This window comes from Artibeus jamaicensis, unplaced genomic scaffold (assembly GCF_021234435.1).
Source record: "Artibeus jamaicensis isolate MK-2021 breed Jamaican fruit bat unplaced genomic scaffold, CSHL_Jam_final contig_1132, whole genome shotgun sequence".
Taxonomy (NCBI): domain Eukaryota; kingdom Metazoa; phylum Chordata; class Mammalia; order Chiroptera; family Phyllostomidae; genus Artibeus; species Artibeus jamaicensis.
The window spans coordinates 3,615,278-3,629,944 of record NW_026521221.1 but is presented as its reverse complement, the minus strand read 5'-3'; the positions used below and the strand labels follow the sequence as shown (position 1 = coordinate 3,629,944).

At 38.0% G+C, this 14,667-nt stretch overlaps 1 protein-coding gene across 8 annotated transcripts in view; it reads right to left on the bottom strand.

The window, feature by feature from the left end:
• The window catches only part of CDIN1 (CDAN1 interacting nuclease 1), a 215,803-nt gene that overhangs the window by 110,640 nt on the left and 90,496 nt on the right, over positions 1-14,667 (bottom strand). For 7 of the 8 annotated variants that reach the window (XM_053665438.1, XM_037163127.2, XM_037163128.2 and 4 more), the window contains exons 6-8: positions 11,265-11,344; positions 10,861-10,910; positions 6,201-6,268 (exon numbers count right to left, since the gene is read on the bottom strand). The exons of the other annotated variant lie outside the window; for it this stretch is intronic. In XM_053665438.1, coding sequence (XP_053521413.1) covers positions 6,201-6,268; positions 10,861-10,910; positions 11,265-11,344 — 198 coding nt within the window. The remainder of the gene's footprint in view (positions 1-6,200; positions 6,269-10,860; positions 10,911-11,264; positions 11,345-14,667) is intronic. 8 annotated transcript variants of the gene reach the window in all.

Below are 14,667 nucleotides of genomic sequence, written 5' to 3'. Positions count from 1 at the left end.
CCTCTTCCCTCAAAGCTTCATATCAAGGACACTAATAAGGAGTTCAACTGATTGCTCTGACCTTGTCCTTTGCTTATATTTCTAGGGGACAGGGACCATGCTAGTGAAAACTGAAGCGCCCTAAAGGTAGGAAACAAATGGGAAGCCACAGAACTGGGACAATGCAAAGAAAGTCTGGGTAAGCTGACCCCCCCACCATGGGTGGCTGGAAAGACTTAGGACCTGACTCTCAACAGCCAAAGTAAAACTTGTCTATGTTTTACACCACCTCCATCTCAACTTTTTTAAAAGAAAGGATGCATCAGCACAGCAGAGTGGAGAGGAAACAGGGCAAGTTGTTGGCAGGGCACTAGCTGTGATGCAAAGCCTGGGGCCTGTTTCCTCTAAACAAAACAAGGGGGCTGGATGGCCACCGGAGCCCTTTAACTCCCAAACTCTGAGCCATGGCTGAATGTGAGCCTTTGTCTGCCCCAGTTCTATTCGTGTGGTCGCTGATGTCAGACCCTTCTGCAGGGCCAGCTCCATCTGTCCCAGAACTAATTTCAATGGTGGGGGGAGCGCTAGCAGTTCTGAGATATACAAAGGACCCCGCACATGCGCACACACACACATACACACACACACACAGAACCAAGGAGCCGATTCCCTGATAACAGTAACCGGTTTGTCCCCCGGTGCCGTCAGCTATAGGGAGAGGCTTGAACCTGTAGCTAATGTTCTGTGGGATGAGTGAGATATTTGATTTTTCTGTCCTGTACCCCATATTTTCTGGCCTTGCCACCTCACCAGTGTGACTTTGGTGGACAGTGAATAAGTGGCCCTGAAGCACTGGCCACAGGGTGGACATGACACAGGCTAGCTGATTAGGGAGCCCTTTCTGAGATTTGTGCTGGGACAAAAGAAAATCCCCAATTTTTCTCTGGGGTTACAAATGCTAAGGAGTAAACATGCTAGCAACAGCCAGAGATTATATTTATTGCCTGCAAATCGAGGCCAACACTGAAAAAATCAGAACATGACAGGGATAAAAGAGGAGACATTGATGACATTGCTTTGTCTTCTGGATGCTGGGCACACCAAATGCAAAATTCTCTCTCTTGGATTTCCTAGGTACATGGCTGAACCAGTAAGTTCTCCTTTTGTGTGTGTCTAATCTAGTTTGTTTAGATTTCTGTCTCAATCAAAATAATCCTAATATATCATGAGTAGCCGGGAAAGCAGATGCTCAGCAGACACGAGTTTTCTAAGCAGAGCAATGGAGAGGAAAGAGCCATGGGCCCAGAGCAGGAAGGCTCCTGGAACATGCGGACAGGGCAACCATCTGCGGAGGTGCGGGGAGCAGGCTGTCTCCTGGCACGTCCATGGGTCTCTTCTCTCGGTCTCGTGGAGAGGCACGCACAAGTGGATTTAATAAAAGGAGTAAGGAAAGATGGTCCCTTATCATGAAAATTTCTTCAGGAAAGGAAGTACAGGACCTAAATTTCCCATATCCTGCCCCCAGTATCACGTTCCTGTTACTCTGAAAACTACATCTGATTTTTAATCTTCAGATAGATCGGAATTCACAGAGTGAATGTTTTATGAAGTCAATGCCCAGCCACTGCTGTTCCCTTTAGCCTATATAATCATGCTTTATTTCTAGTCTCTTGTTTTCTACTGCTAACATCTGCATGCAAACACAATCTTAGTATTCTTGATCTCATCTGTTCCTGCTGCCTATTCTTCACCTGAAGCCATAATCTCCTGTTTGTCACAACATAATCACTGCCCCAGCAGAGCACTGTTGCTTCAGGAGGGGAATAAAGCAGCAGGAGCAGATGAACTCTGAGTAACAAAGATCCTAATTCCTTCCAGTAAGGGACATCCTTCACTAAGCCTATTTGGCTCACCGAGTAGGCCCTCTCGGAGTGCCACAGAGTCACACACGAGTGCTAGAAAACCATCCACGTAGTCTGCTGCCTTGGCATAGGGCAAGACCAAACATGGGAGATGAGGTGGGGATAAAGCAAATGCCTCTCAGGTGTCACTCAAAACAATTGTTAGTTTCTACTCACAGGGCAACATTCACTGCAAGGAATAGAACACAGTGGTACCTCAGTCCTTGTCATTAATTCATTCTGACCAGTGGCAAGCAAATACCGACTGATGAAGCACTTTTTCTCATCCAAATGCATTGAGTACTGGGTTTGACAAAGTTCTGAAGCTTACGAGTACCGAGGTATGAGTGTATGTCCAGAGCTATCCTTATTAAGGCAAACTTAACAAGAAAGTGGTCATGGCAGTCACTAGTGAAAGTCCTCTGACCTGGGGAAATGCCAGCCCATGGAGGATGAACAGTTTATCTGCAGTCTTTGGTACACGCTGTTTCGTACTCTCCCTGACAGTGCCAACAGCCTTGGTGTCTTCTCATTGTCATTATGTACCTTTCCTCCCTTGCCTTTTGTCCAAGGCTCTTCCCCAACAACCCCCAAAGTGGGGAGGGGGTGAGTGGAAAAGGATTTAACAAAACAGAGTCTCCTTAATCACCTGAGGGATACAAATTGAAACAGCTCCATCAGTAGATAAAATACATCTTCTAATTCACTGATATAGAAATGGAACAACCCCTTAGCAGCGGTGATAAGGATGATCACAATTTTTATTGGTCATTTACCGTTTAAAAGGGGTTCATTGCTCGTCTAAGCCTGGGAGAGGGCAGCATGTTCTTCACTCTGACATTTTAAATGTTGGTCAGTAAATCTTAAGTCTAAATTAACTATTCTTGGAAAGAGCTGATGTGTACTTAAACTTCTCTGGAAATTTTCCCCATGTTTGATTCAACTTTTACTTTTTTATCCCTAATAGTGCCTGTCCATAGCAAGAACTTAAAAGATATATATATCTTCCTGCCGAACCAACAAGAGAGTGGCTAGTTGGCTTGGTGGGAACGTAGTCAAGCTAGTGAGCCCAACTAGCCATCCCAGGAGCACAGGGTGGCAGGAAGATGCTGGTGAGAAGGAGCAGATGAATAAGTAAAATTCTATCACGACTTCAGGAAAAGTCACTTATAAAGCAGTAGCACTTTCTACATATGTAAAGGGTAGTTACTGGTTTTTAGTACCACCTGTACCTTTCTTTCAAAAGTTTAATAAAAGTAGCATAACAACAGCCTTGAATGTATTTATTTTCATTATCAAGGCAGTCAAGCGAGGACCTACTAAGATGCACTAGAGATGGAGCTGCGTTCTTACTGGGATGAGCGTGGCCCTAGGGGCATGGCCGCGAGCACCCGGAGGGCTCGGAGTGTTTATCGCCATCTTCACACTAACTTGGGTAGTTCCTGGCATGGGGGCAACACACCAAATGAAAGTTAGGTCACAAGAATGTATAAATAATGAATAAAAGAATTATGAGAACTCTAAGAAATTCCTAGAAGTTATCCATATTCACTTGTTTGTAGTCTGTCTCCCTACTAGACCATAACTCCTCAAATGCAAGGACTTTGTGTGACTTATGTCTAGTGTCTAGAATAGTAGCCGGCTCCCTATCTTACACTGAAATGGTATCTGATCCCGTATCTTATTTTTGGAAAAAATGGATGAATATAGAAATAAAATATATGTTTTTAGTTGGAAAAAGTAGTCATTTATTCACCTTTGACTTCTCTTACTATGTAAATGAACAGATTTACACAATAGGCTAAGTCTATGAGCACACCCAGATTGTCCGGGATAAGGGATCTGCTTCAGTTCCTTGCAGTAGTGCCTAGTTAAATCTTGTGCCACAGCAACTGCTTAGTACCTGGTTATGAGTCAAAGAAATTTAATAAATTATTAGGGTTAAGATAAAGGTAATTTATTTTCTTTTTCTTTGCCACTGATAAAAGAGGTCACATAAAATATTTATTTTATAAAATGACACAAAGAGCACAATAGGTGGAAAGTTTTAAATGAAATAAAAAACTTCAGGGGCGTCATAATTCTTGAGAAGGGTTAGATATAAGCAGTAAGAATTCGTGCCTTTTGGAAGTAGTCCAGAGTAGAAGCCCAGAGAGGAAGGGAGAAAGGGAGGAAAAAGAGACTGTATTTTTCCTTATAATAGAATCAAAATAAAACAAACATGTTTGCAATGTGTCTGTAACAAAATTCAAGATTTACACATGTAAACAAAGAAAACATAAGATCATATTAGTGGTCTATTTACATACCAATATTTTTCCATAGTTGGATTCAAAACGGTGATCTATCTGAATTTACCTGGCACAGTACTTTCAATCTAATTAATCATTGTGAAGGGGTATTTCCACGGTAAAAGAAAAAAACCTCAGAACAATATTCCACACAAGGCTTTGAATTTTTGATGTTTTAATCATAAGTAAACATGTATTAATTCAGAACTACATTAAAATGCTTAAAATGCATATAATAAATTATCAATTTTGTTGCACAGTGATGAGGAAATGCTTCAAGCCAGGACTGAGGTTACATGGAGTCAGCTAAAACATCCTACAATTCATTTATGTTTTAAAGATCAGTTAAGTATCACCTTTGGGCAGGCTTCAACAAAATAATAGCACACAGAGGAATAGATGGAACCCATGAGTGGTAATGGGACTGTAGGTGAGTGGTAATGACTCCCTGGCTATGTTTCTGCGCTGTCTTTGTCAGCCATGGTCAAGCCAGTTTAATACACACAGTCCCCAGCATCTAGGGAGTAGAAAACCTGGGACTAAGCTTAGATCACATTTAAGCCCTTGGTCTTCCATCCTCAAGAAGAAAGAAAAGATAGGCTAAGCAAAGAAATGGTGCTGAGGGCCTGACTACACACATGCAGATAATGCCAAGAGAGTAACACCAAGCGGTCCTGAAAACATGACTGCCTAGTTGGTAGTTTAAAACAATCAAATGGATTTGGCCATGCTATGCTGGCCACCATCTGAGTGATCAATTTGATCGGATATTTTATAACACTCTAAGATCTCCATATTTCTAAAACACCTCACAGCACATCATGGGTCAACTGGTACCAATCCATTATACATTCTCTTTTTGATTACATTCTAAACGGCAATTTCTATCTAATTTACCCTCTTTTCATAGGCTGAACATGTCAATTGGCCTTCTATATGAAAAAAAAACTTGCCGTTTTTACATAATGAAATTTAATTCAGTAATTTGAGGCCACTTTGCTAATTTATCAACTTTCTTTAACCCTAGCTAGAGAATATTTATATCTCCCACCTTCAAGTTATCAACAACCTTATAACACATTCAATTCAATTCTCTAGTTTGTTAATAAAAATATTGAATACTAAGGCTTAAACCAGATTTCCTGCAGGACTGGAGTCAACATCCCTCTCCGAGTTGAGGTACAGCCATTTGTTTGACTTCCCTTGGCTAATTCTCTGCCCATCTTCAAAAGAAAATTATGTAATCCAATATTCTTTTATTTTTAACCTAAAAAAGCCACACTGGGCAGACAAATATCTACATAGAACAGGTGTGTACAATAATATGATTTGTACAGTGCCTTTACAAATGCTCACTTCTAAAGTGGGAAAAAAGGAATTCATCCTAGAGTGGTTTACCGCTTCTGCGGTCAGTTATCACATGTATGCCCTCTGAGGCTTAATTTCTAATGAATGCATCAGAGATAGTGAAAGAAATAACGGTCTGTAAAAAGATGCCAGACTCACAAACACATGCATACGTGTAAGATCTTTAAAAATCATACTAAATCTAGCATGACAATTAAAGTTTGACATAAGAGTAATAAAAGCTTGATATCGGGCTTTCAAGTAAAAGTACTACCTGATTCCATACACAAGACGAACACACCAAACATGATTTTTTCTAACTATTCTTTTTAATACATAAAGCATTTTACAGACAAAACTTCTTTCACTTCTTTCTCTCATAAAGCCTAGATTATGGTTAATATCTCATGACACCAAAAGTAATACTGTAACAGATATTAAAGCATTTTTTCAGCCACTTATTCTATAAAATATTAATTTCAAGCCTGTGCATGTGCTGTACATATAGGGGATTAGGGAACTGAGTTCCTCCTCAGTTCTAAATCAATAAAACATAACATGTACCGCATCAATCACCACTCAGTCTTCCTTCAGTACACAACAACGGCAAGGGGGAGATTTTAAAAAATATATATTTAAGCTCATGGAGGTATGGCCAGCTAGAGAGGATGTCAGCGATACTTACCTAGGAAGGACAGGTTTTTCTCTAGAAGCAAGTCTCTCAGCAGGACTTCGTGCTCATAGCCGATGGCACTGGGAAGCGTTTGTTAAGGACGGGGACATGCATAGAGTTATGAAAAGATGCTACCACGAAAACACTGATACCAGGTCTATACTTTGAGATGAAAAGGGAAATATGATGTAATTATAGCAACTATGTCCACCTTTAGCCTGTATCTGTGAGATTTCTATACAGCTCCTTCACTTTAAATGATTCAACGAAAGTTTTCTCTAATGTTTATATACATTTTGGCAAATGAAGACTTCTAAATGGATGTATATATAGTTTATCTTGTTTGGAAAAGAGGGACAGCTATTTTAAATATCCTTGATGCTCTATTAAAAATCTTTCAATTCAATTTAGCACACATTTATTAAGCACCTACTACGTGCAGCAAAAAAAATACCAAAAAGCCTTCAGTTTAAAAGAGCTTCCAGTCTTACTGAGTTCTGTAAGTCTTCTGTGGATTCATACTTGCACAGAGCTGGCCTTTAGCAGTTCCTGTATCACTTCCAGTTGGCCGTCTGCTGTGACTTGGGAAGCCAAACGACTGACTTGTTGAGAATCATATACAATGTGAAAGACAGACATCTTTGAAAGGACTGTATGTCAGGGTGTATGTACAGGGCTGTTTCAAGTGTTCTTCTCATGTGTGTACAAGTCTACTGATATTATAATATATATACAAACAGATACACACAGGCATACATACATTTTTAGAGTGCTTGCTATGAGGCAGACACCCTGCCAGATAAACAGATAAGTGTTTTATATATGTTATTTCATCCTTACAGTTATCATCATCCTTATTTTACAGATGAGGAAACTGAGGCTTAGAAAGGAATGTGCACAAGATCATACGGTCAACATGTGGCAAAGCAGAGGCTCAGATAAGATCTGTGCAATCCTGTATTCATGACCTCCGCACAACTTCTAAAAAGTATTAAACTTAATTATGTAAAAATAATTGACACTAGCTCATATTTCTTAAATGCCATATGCTGCTAACCTTTATGCCATAAACACTGTTATACTATCATCTTATTTAATGTGCATAACGACCACATAAGTAGGCAGTCCTGTTTTCACAGTCAAGGAGAGCAAGGTTCAGGAAGGCTGAGGAACCTGCTGAAGGGCCCATGGACAGTAAATAATGAAACCAGGAATGAGGCTTGAAATTCTGGTGTGTTTTCCAAAAGAATGGGATTGTGCAAAGTCTGAAAAGGAGTGTTATCCTATTCCAGTACTTTAATTCTGTCCAAAGCATGGTCCTAATGATCTAATTCTCCATTTCACTGACAACGCCAACCTGGTCATATCCTTCCTTGGCTTACCAGAGACTTTCATTATGATTGTGCTCTGCAAAAGTTCAATTTGAATCAAATAAAGCTGATACATTATTTGTAGTAAAAATAACAATGACAAAACCCGAGCATATTATCCTATCTTTTATAATTTGGTGACTATAGCTTAGAATTCCAGGGATGTGGCCACTGTGCCAGCCGTCAAAATGAGTCCTAAGTCGTAACCAGTGCACTTTCCTCCTGCTTCTTCCCGCCACTCTGACATGCATGGCTACGTTTATTTAATTTTTTAATGGAGACAAAACAAAGGAAACTCATTTTTATATCACAAAATTTCACACATTTGCAGAGTCCATTGAAAACATTTGATGAATACCTCTCAATGATGTCTCATTACTTGGGGCATCCCATATTTTAGAACTAAATTATTTACTTCTATTCCACATAAGTGTGCTCTCACTTTTATTGTTGTAAATTATTTACATCTAAAATGTTGAATCATGAACTGAGGTTACTGATGGTACAGAAATGAAACCCACAGCATTTTAAGCTTCCTGCATCATTATCTTTCCCTGCTTCTCTGCTTAGGTCTTTGTCTAATAGCTGTGTCCTAAAGTCACACTCTGGAAAGTCGAGGTGGCTCTTTCTCACACTTCTGTGTCAGTGAATATGACTTGTGGCAGGAAAGGTGTGGGTAGCCTGATTATGTAGGAAAAAAATAGAAGACGCAGAAAGAAAGAGAAAGAATAATGACAATTTATAGTTTCTTTGCTACTGTGCTTTTTTGGGTGTCTTATTAGTAAATGACCAATTTACTTTATTCTACTTACACAAATGTCTATGTGTAACATTTTCATAATGGAGTAAAAAAGTTTTGTACCCATTCGATTTATTAAATGCATGCTTTCTTTCTCACAAAATGATGTACTTTACTGAGGGTAAGTGCTGTAAACAGTACCAAATCATCAAAACAGCACAAAAATAGCATTTTCACTCACATGGAAATCCAGTCATTTTGATTCAGTGTGAAATAAAATAATTGATCAGTCTAAGAGACATCTATGCAGATGTATTTACATTATACAAAACTGCTACTACCTCAATGCAAAGATAAAAATCAGTTCTCTATAAACTTCCCAACCTATTTTATTTTGCATGGTAAAAGCAATGACCAATTTAAAATTTTGGAAAAATCCACTTCGTGGTTTTTCTTTGCTTGATATAAGCCATATTTAAAATAAAAAGGTCTACAAAGTAAAGCTTGTAAAAACAGTAATTCTACTGGCAATAGGCCCAATAATAGAACTACAAAGTTATAATCTAGTCAGCGAATGCAGTATATAGACATACATCATTATCTTTATCAATTGAAATCATGTACTACATTAAATTCTACTGACAATAATACAGCGAAAAAAGAAAAGTGAATGATGGCAAAAATGTAAGGAAAATACTCCAAACAGAATTTATAATGCTCCATAAGCAGAAACACTTAGACTTTGTCTATAATAATACCTATTATTGATGTATGGCAGTGACCATGGGGCAAAACTTGTAAATAACCTCACAAGCCATTTTCTTCTCCAGCAATACAGCAATCTAGTTTCCCGTAAGCATCTCAACTATTACTGAAAAATAGCCTCCTGGCATTTACAAAGCAGTTGACTTCATACTTTAGTCCATGCATATGTAATTAGATAGTTATATCTAAAATCAATATGCAATCCTTCAAAAGACATTATGCTTTTAAAACCTTAACTTTAAATTGATTTTTAACTATTTTATGTGCTTGAAAATTAACATGTAATTCCGCCCCACATACTCTGAAATGGTGTTAGTTGTTACATGAATGTGGTAAACTTTATGGCTATAGCAACTTCAGGCTGGCATTCCTACACCTTCTGACACTACCATTAATTTTACACTGAAGGTAGAAGTATAGTTTTACTTTGAGCTAATAAAAAGGTAAGCTTATCACAATGCTGTGGTTTTATTAGGTTAGGTTGCAGCGAACAGACTTGGAGAATAAATACACCAAAAGCTGTAACATATACACTCTTCTTATAAGGGGTCTCTGTTAAAAGATTATTTTTAAAGGTTATCCTTTATGAACAAAAATGAGTAATTTTTTTTAACAAAAAGTTTACTGGCTCTAAGCCTTTATGAAACAAGGTGAAATAATGAACACCCATGCACATGGTGCATGTACACTTGACTAGCAAGGGCTGCCAAGAAAGCCTCCTGACTGGTCGCCAAGTCACAGCTGGTCACAGTGCCACCCACACCAACAAAACCTATACCAGGAAGGGCATGTTCTATTTAAGAAACGTGAGACTCATGGACTCAAATATATATGTGTATATATATATATTTAAGTTACTCCATAAGTAGCATTTTTAGCTAAGGAATATAATGAAATTCTTAGTGTGGCCACAATACTACTAAATGTATTGATGAAGAATGACCTGTGTCATGAAGTCATTACTATCCACTCAAATCCTATATTAAGAAGTAGGCATTAACTCTTTAGTAATCTCAGAGTCTTTAATGAATGACTGGCCATGTTTTTATAGCCTTAAATTCAGTCCCTAGGGGCCCTGGCCAGGTAGCTCTGTTGGTTGGGGCATCACTCCATTGTGCCAAGGTTGCGGGTTTGATCTCTGGTCAGGGCACACAAAAGAAGCAACCAATAAATGCATAAATAAGTGGAACAAGTCAATGGTTCTCTCTCTCTCAAATCAGTAATAAAAAAAACTCAGTCCAGAGGGAAAAAATTAGGTTGGTTTCTCTAAAAATGTTTATTAAGGATTTAAATGACAATTCAGATTGTAATCAGCATTTAAGCAATAAGGGTCTACTGCCCTTTAAAATGTGATGGTCTCCGGCAACATTTTAATCACATTATCCTTCAACTTCAGGCAAAATTTATTCCAGCAAACTCAACTGAATTTGGTTCATTTTAAATAGAAAATTTGTTCTATTTTTTAAAATGTTCATTGAAATGGTTAGATACATTCCAAGACAGTATGTTACCTGCCTAATGACTCTGTACCTTCAAACTCATTGAAAACCAGGCGGTTTGAAATAAGCATGTGAGTGTGCAGCTGCTGAACTGACATCTTCCCGTGGCCTATCTGGTTTTTCTTAAGCTGTAGGAAAGAATGGTCTGCAGTGACCCTCCAGCTGATTGAATGTAAAATAGAAGAGTATGAAATGTGTTTTGTGAAGCAGAACTTTATGTCACGTTAAAGCTAGACACATCTCCTCCAGTGACACTAAGCTCGTCAATTGTGCACCTAAAATTTTATGGGAAAGGATACTGTTTGATGCAGTCCACCAGCGGTCCATAACAGCAGTCGTTCACAATGCACTGCAGACAGACAAGAGGAGGGGTCTGGGGTGTGGTGACTATAGAAACTACTACAGTTAAACAGTATCCTAAAAGCTGTATCTGAAATTTTTTTCTCTAGTTTTTTTTAAAAAGCTATCAAAAGGCTTTTCAGATTTAATCACAGAAAACAAAAAGTGCATGGTTTTTATTCACTATAAAAGCAAGCTATTAAAAAGTGAAATGCTCTTCTCGCAAACATCGCATTGCCATTTATGGAGCACTCTGACCTCAGTGATAGTTTATGATGACAGTAATTAAATGAGGTTTAAAATCCTTTACTCTGCTAGGCAGATAACAGCATCGCCACTGAAAATAGACAGCTGTGATTAATACCTGATAGACCTGATTTGCTAGAACTCCATCTGGAATCTGAGAGGGGTCCCGTAGCATACTATTTATAACAGACTTGGAGGCTGCAGAAGAAAAGAGATGAACCGTTAGCAGACAGTCAACATACTTTTAATGCAACATGAGAAGGGACATACACCTATATACACACAAATCATGACAATGGAAACACAATTGATAGTAGTCATTTCCTTTTTACAAATCTATGAAAAGCTTTTAATTATACCGTTTTGCTAAGTTTGTGAGCTACGTTGCCAGATTTGAAGATGACCTGATATTTCCAAGGTAAATTACAAGTACAGATCTAGCATATGTCTATTTGCAGATACATTAGCTTTAGAAAGCCCATTTGGGGGAAAAACACAACAAAGACAATCAGAAAAAAATATTTACATTTTGCAGGTAAGTATTTTATAACCATGTGTATATGAAGGGTTTAGCGAAGGCAGGTCTGATTCAAAGACTTCAACAATGTCAGTAAAAGTAATTTTCAGCTAAGAAACCATCTCTGAATTCTAGACCTTTATAAAATACTCATCAACTGCTAAACAATGTATATCCATGTCACACAAATATAGGTAAAAATGACTGACAATTGAGAGAAACTTAAGAAAATATACAGGTCCCACACAAACAATACCCCCTTTTTATTACATAATATTGTATTTCAAAATCATAAGCATGTAGTTCTATAACACAATGATATCAGACTCAAGCACACCATATGACATATGTTTTTTAGATTTTATATATTTATTTTTAGAGAGCGGGAAAGAGAGAGGGAAAAGAAATATCGAAATGTGGTTGCCCCTTGTGTGCCCCCCACTGGGGACCTGGCCAGCAACTCAGGCATGTGCCCTGACTGGGAATCTAACCAGTGATGACCCTTTGGCTCACAGGCCAGCACTCAATCCACTGAGCCATACCAACCAGGGCACCATATCTTGTTTTAGGTGAAATGTTCAAATTACTGTCCATGTCATGTAAGACATTCACATACCCTACCAGCCACACTCCTGGAAGCCTTGCTTCTGCCAGACCCTGTATATACTCATATATATATATACATTTATATATTTGGAATTTTTGTTCCAAAATATGTGTCATTAAATCCAAGGTAAATTAAATTGGTATCTCAGGGAACTGTTATAGAAGAAGAGGCTACAGGAGGCTTCGAATGAGGGATGCTATATCAGGTCATATTCTTTGAAAACTGAGGCAGGAGATCCTGGCCTTGCTGTTGACTTCGGGCACATGAAACCCAAGGTGGGCAAAGCTTCCTCTCCTCTGCGATGGAGGCATGCAACTTTCTAGACCTGTGATTTTCAACTGGTGTGCCACAAGGATTTTTAAAACATTCAATACCTGACTATTTAGTTAGGGGCACTGACCTCTTTTCCCTTAGGCTGTCAAATAAAAAAAATGACAATATCCAACAAACAATAGCTGTCCAGTGTGAATCAAAATTATATGCTTTTTTTGGTCAGATTGGCAATGTATATATATATATTTTGGTATGTCATGAATTTTAATAATTTGTTTATGTGTGCCATGAAGTGACAAAGGTTGAAAATCGCTGCTGTAGACTGAAGCTATGTCACGTGTTGCCTAGGAATCAATTCATTCAAGTCCTTCAATTGAATAATTCCCAGATAGTTAGCAAAATAGCTTAAGGTCTGGTCCATACAAACACAATAAAAATGCATATTTGATAACTATCTAATTAATAGAATAAACATAGACCATAGATTTACATCATTCAGGTTCTGAGATAATTTTTGGCTTACAGCCTTTTTTAAAAAATTGTTATATTCTTTATCAAATTCAGTACTGTAAGAACACTGACAGATAAGATAAACGTTAGTAAATACTGTTAGTAAATTATATCTTTTTCACTTTAGTAGAGTCCACAAAGAAATAATGAAGTGCAATTATTTTAATTATTTCCTATTTTTAGTCACGTAACTGCATGCTTATTGTAACATTTACATACTTACAGCCATTTGTAAATATGTTTGCACGGCAAGTGGAGAGGCCATATTCAGAATCCTAAGTGAGCACCATCACTGAGAACGTGCTGAGAAAGCCCGTTCAACCTTACGTATACAACTAGCTCTATGACCTGGGCAACCCTATGGAACTTTTCAGATTCGGTGTCTTCATCTGTAGAAAGTGATAACATTATTTGAATTTACTATGTTAAAGGTTTCTTGCGTGATTCTATAAAGCAAATACCTTTGACAGCTATTTTGTTATTTATTTTGTTAAAGCTGCAGGAATATTGAGAACCAAATCAGGCTTAGGCATTTACTTCACACAAACTTAAGTTGGACTCAATCATTTCTGAGGGAAATTACCAGGGATGAATGGTACAGACACTGGGACTATGAAACAGCAAGTCATCTTATTGTAAAAGAATAAATTACTGAAACAATGGTGTTCAATAGATAATAATGTACTTGATAAACTCACTCAGTTTTCCTAACTGAATTGTAAGGCCTGGTGAATCAGAGGGACCAGGGAACTGCTCATTCATTTCACTACCTTCTCTGAGGGGAACTGCTCTCTCTGGTTTGCCAGTCAGTCATTGGATAGTAATGGCAGACACATCCATTTAGACTACCCATGGTGCCCCCAATATTTCAAGGAAACGAGCGCACCTTCTCCAGATGGACCTGTACCTGGTCATTGCTAAGATGTTACACTGCTAACTTTCACACCCTTTTGAGGATAAAACTATTAATCCCTAAATGGCCAGACAGCATAATCAAAAGTGTTATCCTATGGAAAATTATAGGCCTCATAACCAACAATATACAAATGCATTGCTAAAGTCATAAAACAAACACTCTTTTTTAAAAAAGAAGAGGAACAGTACTCTAAGACATAAGAAACTTAGGTCATTTATTTTATGAGAGAAGAAAGGGAAATATTAAAAAAGAAACTAATGACATAATTTTCCTCACAATATAAACTTTCGAATAGTGTGCTTATCAGAATTAAGAATCATAGCCAATAAACCTTTTAGAAAATAGTATTTGAATGTATTGAGTAGCACAAAATAGTTTGAATGTATTGAGTAGCACACTATACAAATCAAAGGAAACTTGAAAGAGGAAGTCAGTCACTTTAAATTGAATAGTAAAAACTATATATTGAGTCCACATTCATGCAAAAAGTATGCCTGCATCGCAGACGAAGCCAGAGAGTGCAAACTTACTTTTTACACACATATTCTGAAGCTTCAGAACTGCCATATGGATGAATAACAGCATCAACCAGATATGGAAAGGCAACTGGACAATATTGGGAGGGCTGGAGATGATAGGTCTCAAGAAAGCTTGTGACTTTCATGGACGATGCCCCTAAGCCAGCTACTACCTCTGTC